At 37.7% G+C, this 9991-nt stretch overlaps 3 protein-coding genes across 4 annotated transcripts; all 3 read left to right on the top strand.

Moving 5' to 3' along the window:
• The first annotated feature begins 105 nt into the window (after positions 1-105).
• On the top strand, positions 106-2100 carry LOC124180448. The gene is made up of 6 exons (XM_046565962.1): positions 106-183; positions 392-427; positions 531-730; positions 859-988; positions 1356-1508; positions 1756-2100. Exons 1-6 carry the CDS (start codon positions 150-152, stop codon positions 2031-2033), a joined length of 831 nt encoding a protein of 276 aa, XP_046421918.1. The 5' UTR covers positions 106-149; the 3' UTR covers positions 2034-2100.
• A 2828-nt stretch (positions 2101-4928) lies between these two features.
• On the top strand, positions 4929-5641 carry LOC124180452. 2 transcript variants are annotated; one of them, XR_006870260.1, is made up of 3 exons: positions 4929-4965; positions 5198-5350; positions 5455-5579. XR_006870260.1 is itself a non-coding variant. In XM_046565972.1 (2 exons), the coding sequence occupies exons 1-2, from the start codon at positions 5203-5205 to the stop codon at positions 5616-5618; spliced, it is 312 nt and encodes a 103-aa protein (XP_046421928.1). In that variant the 5' UTR covers positions 5198-5202; the 3' UTR covers positions 5619-5641. The 2 variants fall into 2 exon arrangements, 1 of the variants encoding a protein (XP_046421928.1); XM_046565972.1 differs by lacking the exon at positions 4929-4965 and having other exon boundaries at positions 5455-5641.
• Positions 5642-6538: 897 nt separating this feature from the next.
• LOC124180443 lies at positions 6539-8891 on the top strand. Its single transcript, XM_046565951.1, has 6 exons — positions 6539-6587; positions 6686-6721; positions 7503-7705; positions 7801-7930; positions 8291-8443; positions 8548-8891. The coding sequence occupies exons 1-6, from the start codon at positions 6554-6556 to the stop codon at positions 8823-8825; spliced, it is 834 nt and encodes a 277-aa protein (XP_046421907.1). The 5' UTR covers positions 6539-6553; the 3' UTR covers positions 8826-8891.
• The last annotated feature ends 1100 nt before the right edge of the window (positions 8892-9991 follow it).

The raw sequence follows: 9991 nt of genomic DNA, 5'->3' as shown, positions 1-9991 counted from the left end.
CGAATTAAACAAACAGATACTTGATCCAAGTGTTTACTTTTTTGCACACGGAACCAAAAATCCGTGTTTATGAATCTGCTCAGCGGATATATATAAGCGCGGGTAAAAATATTTAATTCAACGTTGTACTAATATTCACTTTTATCAGCATGAAGACTATTGCGGCTCTGTTACTTATTGCCGGTAAGTTCTCAGCCTTAAAGTTTATTATTAATAGCACATTATCGAATATGAAATACGGATAAGTGAGCAAGCCTTTTTCATCGCAATTTATGATATTTCATAAGACAATTTCAAATTACAATTACTCAAATATATCTCTATGCATGTGGGTAGACAACGTATTTATCGTTGAAGAAACTAATTTGTTCCTCGTCATTAATTGTTTCAGCCGTGGCATCAGCTATCGAGTGGACCGATCTTCGTGGTAATTAATCATCTACAATCAGGATGCGAATGACATAGTTTTTGTTTTTTCTGCCTATTTCTTCTTAAGATTTAACCGCCTCTTCGTTATTACAAAATTTCAGTGAAATGGGAATTTTGGTTGCTCGACCCATTCCACTGGTCGAGTTATTATCAGATGCCACGCACAAAAGCTGATGCCATTTCCAATGACTGGGTTGAAGTGTCTGGTCTCAGTTCCTTGGATTTGACTGGGTATTGCCTGGATGGTGACGGTCGCGTTTGTCTTTATTATGATTCCTACGGGAACGTTGCCGCTATTCATGTAATCATTAATTGCGTGCTATCATGCGTAAAATTAGCCGAATGGCTGAATGCTGTACAGAAATTACGTAGGACCATACGGTTGATGAAATCGGAGAAATGTAGATGTGTACTGTTTATTTTTTTTAGGCCGGTATGCTCGTGAGCGATGTTGCAGATATGCAAAGTATATACAACATGTCGGTGTTCAACCAATATGAGATAAAAACGATATTCGAAGAAGAGTACTGGACTAGTACTCTCTTATTCATATCCCCTGGTTAGTGGTTATATTTTCATTTAGTGCAAGTATAAATATATACACACAATTGAATTATAAATTTTTTTCCGTTACGAATTTATCGTACCAGTCAGATTCCACTTTTTGTAAGAGAATGTTGGTTTATAAAATGGGGACGAAATACCTTCATGAAATCAATCAACTTTCTTTTTATCAATTGACGGTTTAATTATTTACAATATTTCATAGTTTTCGTTTCATTCGTAGAAATTTGTCGCAGCAGTGAAATTCGATGCGAAAAATTTACCGAGACTGGATGATCAATGCGGCAAATAGTTTCTTTGATTTGTCATTTTCGATGCATTCAATAACGTCCATTCGTATCTAATTGTCATTATCTTTTCAGACGATATTGCAGCTGGTGGTCGCGACGAAACGAATGATCTCACCGGCACTGAAGGAATATGGTTCGTAACCACGGACGGATATATAACAATTCCCAGGAATGTATCAGATTGGGATTCTGCATGGACGAAAGAAAACTGCATTCCTGAAATGGGTAATGCATAATTGGTCCACGAATATTTTTAAATATTAATAAGTGTCAAATACCGATAACAATTTATGTATAACTATTGGTACCTTGTGATAAATGATCCAACAAGTAGAAGGTTGTGTTAATCATACTCAAATGGAATTCAAAGGCGCCAATGAATCTGTGTGACATGGACGGATTTTGTTCCAATCTGACACGAGTATTCGCGACTGTAAACATCAATTGATAAGTTATTTTATACGTATTTCAGGCACTCACTATTACTACGCGATGAATACATCAACCGAGTGTACAGCCTTCCAGCCTTGGTTCTTGTTGGAACAAGATGGCGAGCTGAGCGGTGTCGGACTACAGGGATTCGGATCAACGACTTACAAAAGCCGAAACTGGTATGAGGAGGTTCCAGCCGCCGCTATCAGGCCCACAATCCCGACGACCTCAGATTGTGTCGTAGAATGGGCTGCCGAATACGGTGTAATTTCAATGCACATTTACTTCACTTCCAAACCATGGGAATACTGGTGCTAGTTGCAGAAATCCAGGTGCAAAAATGTTTATGGCTGAATAAAATTCTATGATTATTGTGAAACAATTACATTTCATCTTTTAATTTATAACTTTCGTTAAACTTGCAAAAATTCGACTTCCTCCATGTGTCGACACTTTTTCAGACGGTATTTGGGTATGATAAATGGTACACGACGCTGATCAAAAAATACCATATTTTATATCTATCGAAGTACGTATAACCTGCAACTTATACGTTAATTGTCATCATAATGGCAACATGCACTTACTTCATTCCGTATATTTATTTATTCACCGTATTTTTCTATTCCATTGCTTCGTTCACCGTATAATTGGAGTTACAGAAGCTGACAAATTGAAAACGACGCACTGAGGTTTCTATTATTTTACTTTTCTCTTATTGATTTCGACTAAACTCCCAGTCATTTACGTAATTTCAAACTGTTACTGTACCTATTCTACATCAGCACCGACTTTTAGGTTGTTTATTATCCGTGGTTGCTATACCGCTATAATGATTTCAACTGACCATTTTGCGAAGTTCGTTTAATTATTTTTAGTTATCCAATTTTTTGTACTAATTTCCTGAAAATCATACTTGTTTCGCTTCTCTTGAGGTATTCACAAGGTTTGATTTGTGAGATGGGTATAAGTGCTGATTGGACGCCTCGGTGGTTATTCAACTACTTTGAAAGCTAACATTGAGAAAACGTATCCGTTTCGAGAATTATGTGCCAATCGAATGTCATGGATGAAACCTGCAGTTTATTATCCAACAGTTGAATTATGGTAATCGTAGTGTGAGGAATATGAGATAATGAATGCGGCTCGATTCTACAGAAATCACTTCTACATTGCAAATTTTTTACAGAATATGTTCTACCTACTCGTTTGTACACGAATCTTTTTTACGGAATATTGTTTTCATACAGAAAGGAATTCGAAATTCACATCAGAAATAATTCTGCATGAATTATTCCACAGGAGAATTGTAGTACAGAATAATTTACTACGGAAAAAAAATTGCTCCGTTGTCTTGAAACAGAAAATAATACGATCAATAGAAACTATACTTACGTAGATTGCAGATATATTTCACGAATACTCACGCACTCTGGAATATTTATCCCCGAGCGTTGAGCGCCAGCTCGGAACCGCTGCGCCTGCTCTCAGGATCAAAAAGTATCAAGTCACCGTGCAAAAGACGCGGTCAGATTTGAAAGCTTGATAGTTCGTAAAAAAAAAAAAAATTAACTGAAAAGCTACATGATCAGAAGATGAAGGGTGCTTTATTTTTTTATGTACGGTTTATAGAATCGACACGCAAAATGCACGTCCGATTCCCATAATTATTCTATATGTAATCAGACGTGACCGATAAATCAATACTGTTGTGATTGTTTAATACTTAGCATGAGCCCAAATTTAGCTGGATTCGAATGGCAGATAGAGATGTACATATTAGTAGACGATAGACAATGAATCGCTGTAAGTTTTGAGTAATTTGGAGCTTACAAATTTTGTCAATCATTTCATTATACTGCGGTAATATCAATTGTAAAGCAACTCAAAAATTGGTTCGAGAAACTTATTTCGCGTCAGCAGGCGCTATTACTTCAGGGAAATAAAAACGCGATCGTGAACTATCGCAGGCTCCTCTCTGACTATTACTCATTGTATCGATAATTCTTTTTGTTGCGGGTGGTGCTAGTCGTCGATTATTCTGATTATGGTAAATAAAATAAGAAGAAAAAGACTTTTTGTGTTATAGTTGAAATAGAGACAAATGTTTGGAAATATCGGATTTTCCATGGCAGGTGAAAAAGTAAACCAAAGGAAGATTCTGTTCTTATTCACAGCTAATCTAATTTCCGCAAAAAGTAACGGTTTACGGATATTCGTCAGAAATTTGCACTCATGTGCGGCGACTCGTCACTCTAAGGGTGAACTGATCTCTCACGCTTCAGTTTTCATCTTGATCGCTTCGATTGCTGGTGGCGCCCTCTGCACGCGAAACACATTTATTGCGCATTTTCCACAGTTTGATAGTGTATGTACGAGAGTTTATTCTTCCGGCATATCCATCGAGGTAACCCCACGCTTTGAATGCGAGTACTTGAGTGACACGGGCTTCTTTGCGTTCTGTCTTTCAGATCCGCCTGTTGCACCTTGCGTTCACTCCTTGCCTCCGAGCTTTTTTACTTGAACCAAGCAAGTATTCATTCACCTCCCTCAGAGGCGCGACCCCTGCCGTCTCGGAGGTGAATTCTTTCCATTTCCCAGGTTACTTCGATAGATAATTAACTCGTTTTCAGGACCGTTCTCGTACCGTGGTGTCAACAACAGTCGCAGTTGGAAAATGTCCTCATAACATCAGAGCCTGGTTGTCGGCGCCATTTTATCGCCAGATAACCTAAATTTTTAATGCCTAATGGAGGCAAATCGTAATTCTTGGGATTTCAAATTACTCATGTCACATAAATTAATGAAACATAATCAATAATATACCTATTCCACCATTAACACGAGAAAAAACATGGTCACCAGTCAGCTGTTAACCTGGTTGCACTAGTTAGATTTTCTTTCACCAGATGGCAGATTGCAAAGTGACTCGACCGAACGGTTGTGGCAATGTTAGATCGAAGGTGATAAGATTTAAAAAATGAATAATCTTGTCCCACGGGTCGAATCACAATACAGTTGACAACACTTATAAATATTATCATCTATTATTTCCTAAGCCAAGCTCGTATCTAAAAAATGTAGAACAGCGTGTTGTATGCAATTTTCACATTTAAACATTATATATCTCAACGTTGGCCTTAACATAAAACCCTCATTTTACGATGTCACGTACAGAAGCCGAGAGAAATAAACACCTGCAAGAGATTTCAACAGTATTGGACCAGTACAGTCTATTTCATATCCCCGGGTTGGTCGCTAAATTATCTTCCACCGTACAATTACGATATTGTTGTAGAATTGTTGCGAAATATCTCAGCAATTTTTTGGTCGTTCTTCGATATCTTTAAATATTCGGTAGCGATTGGATTCGACTTTAAAAAAATATTCCGGTCGAGCTGATCGAGGTAATAGTTTGTCTAATCTATCGTTCCATACGTTGCCAATTAAACTTCGGTATCTAATTATGATTCTCTGCTCAGAGACTATGACAGCTGGTGGTCGCAGCCAGATGAACGGTCTTACCGGGACTGAAGGAATCTGGATCGGGACAACCGATGGATTTATAGAAATTCCCAGAAATGTATCGGAATGGGATTCTGCATGGAGGAAGGAAGGCTGTTATTCTGCAGAGGGTAATCTTCAATTGATCTCAACATTGTGACCGTGTTCGTTGTGTTTATTGAGAGTTTTTATGCAACAGTGGTATTTAATTACAATTTTCCATGTACCTCTGCAGGCATCCACTATGAGTACGCTATGAACAGTTCCATGGAATGTACAAACTTGCAGCCTTGGTTTTTAATGGAACAAGGAGGCGAGTTGAGTGGTTTCGGATTACAGGGATTCGGTAATACGACTTACGAAAATCGTGACTGGCACGAACACTTTGCACCAAATTAATTTAGAGACGTGATACCGACAACCCGGCAATGCGTCATCGATTGGGGTAACGATTATGATTGTGTTTCAAATTTCGAAATACTGACCACAATTTCCAGCTTTCTAATTTCGAAATACTGACTGCGATTTCCAAGCTTCAAATTTGCTAGCATTTTCGCTACATGTTTAACATTACAGTACGGTGCTGACGAAAGAATAATCAAAAATCTTAAGTTCATTTAATTTGAACAGAAGTTGTACAGAAGAAACGGGACTTAAAATCCATTCGTTGAATTATACGTGAATAAAAGTATGAGACGAGAAAGAATCAATTCATTAAACATTGCAAATGTAATTTTGAAGAAAAAGTAACGCACCAGAAAATATTTCCATATTCGGAGGGTAACTGAAGTCACCTGTTGAAATAACGAATTGAACAAACCCTGAGTACGATATACGTGACGACTTGCTTCATTGCAAAGCTTAGCGATGGATTTAAAACAGAATATCGAATACTCACGTTATTGCCTGAATTTAAATATTTATTCAAGTGTTTTAACGAATGCGATGAAGCGAGGAAACAAGACGTTTAAAAAATTTTGTCCCAATAGAAGAGATTGCAGAAGACGTGAATTGAATTGACGTTTACGTGCAAATGCATTGCTGGTTGAACTATATTGTAATCCAGCGATAAAATATTTCATCCTGCACAGATCATCGTTCCTCTGGATTCAACTTACATTTGCAGACTCCTGTTTATTCAGTATTCGAATGACAATAATTCAACTATCAATGGCTAATTAAACAATTATAATACAGACGTAATCGATGTGCTTTTCCCTTTTCACACGAAACGAAGAATCCGTATGGATGAATCTGCCCAGGGTATATACTATATATGTAAGAACTGGTATAAGTTTTTAATTCAGTGTTGCATTGATATTCAGCTTACCAACATGAAGACTGTTGCGGTATTGTTGCTGATCGCCGGTAAGTTATTGTATTTCAATTCGATTCAAATTTATTGTTACAATTAAATGGAATTTCCAAGAGAAAACTGACAATTTGTTTCTCATTGCTTGTTTCAGCTACGGGATCTGCTATCGAGTGGGCCGATCTTCGTGGTATAATTACATTGAAGTTAGAAATTTTCGCGATGAAATGCTAAATGAATAAGTTGGCGTGTTTCCGACGTATATTGGTGAACTGAATCCAATGACGTTGCCTGTTTTTTTCATGACTTCAGAATTTTTAGATATTTTCTTTCAAAAATGGCCTTTTCATTGGAAATCACACTTTTCGACTCGTATTATCTTTCAAACCGATTCATCAAGTACGTCGAAGAAAACTTATGATCTGTATTGTGGCCGATAAAATGACGTGACATTTTTTGGACAGATTTCACGACGCTTCTGTACAGCCGTAAAAACATATTTTTAACCCGTGAATTTTACGTTCTTCACATTCGTCAAGATATGCATATTCTTCCTGTCTTGAACGTTTTATCCAAAATAATTTGAATGTGTCAAGAGCATTTCCATCCGACTCAAATCACAGCTCAAGTGGTATATTTTGACATGTGAAACCAAAATTTCAAACCCTGGCATCATTGAGCGGCTTGGCAGATAATACGGGTCAAGAAGTGCCATTGCAATTGCCATGTTTGGATCAAAATATCTCGAAATCCTGACGCGATAGAAAAAACGGGCAACGACATCGAATTCACCGCACCAAAATGAGACAAAGATACAAAGACTCGTTAATTTAACATTTTCTAGCAAAAATTTTTTATCCCACAATTACAAATCACCTACAATCAGCACGCGAATGACACTTATTTTTTCTTGTCTACTTCTTGATGTTGCGTGCAATCAACTTTTCAATACTTACACAACTAAATTTCAGTGACATGGAGCCTCTCGGGGGAGGACCCTTCGCACGCAAAGAGCTTCTTCCAGATGCCTCGTACAAAATCTGATGCTATTAACGAGAGTTGGGTCGAAGTAACAGGTCTGACTTCCTTGAATTTGACTGTGTATTGCTTCGAAGAAGGCGACGGTCGCGTATGTCTTGAATACGATTCTTACGGGAACATTGCTGCTATACAGGTGATTATTGTTCAGGTTTATCGTGTCATGTCACTGAAATCGCAGAGATATTGGATATTTGAATGACTGTAACGTGGGCACCATTTAATTTTTAGGGTGCCGTGCTCTGCAGCGACGTTGAAAATATTCAAAGTACTTACAACATGTCGAGTTTAAACCAGTATCAGATCAAAACGATATTTGACGAAGAATATTGGACCAGTACAATTTATTTCGTATCCCCTGGTTGGTAGCTAAATCATCTTTTACCATACAATTACGGTATTCTTGTAGAATTATTGCCAGGGAAAAATTTCTCCCTTCGAAAAGATTCGTAAACTACAGTTTCTCCATCTTCCGGATAATAATGCGGAAAGGAATTTAGCGGAAACACTTTGAAAATATACAAACATTTTTTCTACTTCCTGAAGCCAAAAGTGTTGGCAATTATTTATCGTGTTCTGCTATTTTCAAATTCCAGGAGGTGATTGGATTCGATTTGAAAAAAGATTTCTGAACCAGCTGGTCGGGGCGATAATTTCTTCAGCTTATTATTTTGTACGTTGCCAATGCAACCTCAAAAGTCAATTATCGCTACTTTTTCAGAGACTATCGCAGCTGGTGGTCGCAGCGAAATGAACGGTCTTACCGGGACTGAAGGAATCTGGATCGGGACAACCGATGGATTTATAGAAATTCCCAGAAATGTATCGGAATGGGATTCTGCATGGACGAAAGAAGCCTGTCTTTCTGAGATGGGTAATCTTGGATTTATCCCGCCATATTGTTACCTTGTTCCTTGTGTCTATTGAGAGTCTTCGTGCAGCAACAGTAATTGATTACGATTTTCGTGCGTGTTCCAGGTACTCACTATTACTACGGTATGAACAGATCCATGGAATGTACGGACTTCCAGCCTTGGTTTTTAATGGAACAAGGTGGCGAGTTGAGCGGTTTTGGATTACAGGGATTCGGTGAAACGACTTACAAGAGTCGAGAATGGTACGAATATTTTGCAGCGCGTTTCATCAGAGACACAATACCGACAACTCCCCAGTGCGTCATCGATTGGTCTACCGATTACGGTTGCATCTGCATGCATGTATTCTTGACTTCAGAGCCATGGACATACGTTTGCTAAAGGCAACGGTGAACGACGTGCGGTGATTCTCCCTGAATAAAATACCTCAAGTTTTATGGAATGAGATTTTGTGTTTAAACTCAATTATACCTTCTACCAGAAACCAAAACTACACACAAATTCTGCATCGAACAAGTGATTTACTTCAACAGCACTTGCCTGACAGCGTTGAAGGATGAAATTCGAAAACGTCTCTGACAAATACACAAACAGCCTTGAGTCGAATGTAAGAAAGAAAAAATGAATCAAAGGAATACATTACTCTTAGCGTTGTACGCAGCATTAAACACATGCCTACATCACTTTCTACTCGAATAGAATTCGAAGGTATCCGTGAATCCGTCTGACACGAGTAAGCGCGACTATGAAAAACTTGGTGCCAAATGAACAGTCTCGATGAAATCGGCAATTATTATCTAGCAATCGACTTGTGCATTCACCAGACATAAGGTCACCGTTTCTTCACATTTAACTTGCACTCGAAAAACTATTTTATTGATTCCTAGAAATGAAAATAATTCGTCACTTACGTTTGCATATTTTACGTGATAAGATTAATCTGTAACGATTAGAATATACAGTTCCAAAATGGAACAGAGAACAGGAAACAAAGGAAATTAACACAGAAAATTGATGAAACTACTTCGAATGAGAATTAGAAGTGGTAAAATAGATGTACGGAAGATATACGCTCCGTAATATTCTAGAGATGAATCGATATACTTCGCATTTTTGCACATTCCACGAAGCACACGGGAATAATCAAATTTTAGTGTTAATCAGTGTCTTGTGGTCGAAACGACGTCGCGTTGACAATTTTCTGAGTTGCTCTGTGAAGTTATTGATACAGACAATTTATCTGATAAACGATAATAAACCCAACTCGATCCGTTTACCCCAGAAATTATTGCTGTGCGCCACGCGATAATTTTGATTTTTGTGAAAATATTCATATAAACTGTGCTTTTTGAAATAAAAGAAATTCTCAGCGATTGTGAGTGTTTGGGTTTTTAGTTTTTCAACGATTATTTTCCCACAATAAAGGATCTTTCATGAGACATTCTATCGAATTCCCCGATAGCGAACGAATGCATATGAAGATAATTTTGATTCTAAGTTTAGAGGAAAACACCTGGAAAGTACTTATTTATTAGTCGGAATTGTGA

Source organism: Neodiprion fabricii, chromosome 4, assembly GCF_021155785.1.
Source record: "Neodiprion fabricii isolate iyNeoFabr1 chromosome 4, iyNeoFabr1.1, whole genome shotgun sequence".
In the NCBI taxonomy this organism is placed as follows: Eukaryota; Metazoa; Arthropoda; class Insecta; order Hymenoptera; family Diprionidae; genus Neodiprion; species Neodiprion fabricii.
The sequence above is the reverse complement of the archived record's forward strand: the minus strand, read 5'-3'. Positions and strand labels throughout refer to the sequence as shown.

Excerpts from the sequence above, each read along its gene's own strand:
- LOC124180448 (XM_046565962.1), top strand. The coding sequence starts at position 150 with ATGAAGACTATTGCGGCTCTGTTACTTATTGCCG. Across the intron at positions 731-858 it reads GGAACGTTGCCGCTATTCAT|GCCGGTATGCTCGTGAGCGA; the intron begins GTAATCATTAAT and ends TATTTTTTTTAG. Across the intron at positions 1,509-1,755 it reads AAACTGCATTCCTGAAATGG|GCACTCACTATTACTACGCG; the intron begins GTAATGCATAAT and ends TACGTATTTCAG.
- LOC124180452 (XM_046565972.1), top strand. The coding sequence starts at position 5,203 with ATGACAGCTGGTGGTCGCAGCCAGATGAACGGTCTTACCGGGACTGAA. Across the intron at positions 5,351-5,454 it reads AGGCTGTTATTCTGCAGAGG|GCATCCACTATGAGTACGCT; the intron begins GTAATCTTCAAT and ends GTACCTCTGCAG.
- LOC124180443 (XM_046565951.1), top strand. The coding sequence starts at position 6,554 with ATGAAGACTGTTGCGGTATTGTTGCTGATCGCCG. Across the intron at positions 7,706-7,800 it reads GGAACATTGCTGCTATACAG|GGTGCCGTGCTCTGCAGCGA; the intron begins GTGATTATTGTT and ends TTTAATTTTTAG. Across the intron at positions 8,444-8,547 it reads AGCCTGTCTTTCTGAGATGG|GTACTCACTATTACTACGGT; the intron begins GTAATCTTGGAT and ends TGCGTGTTCCAG.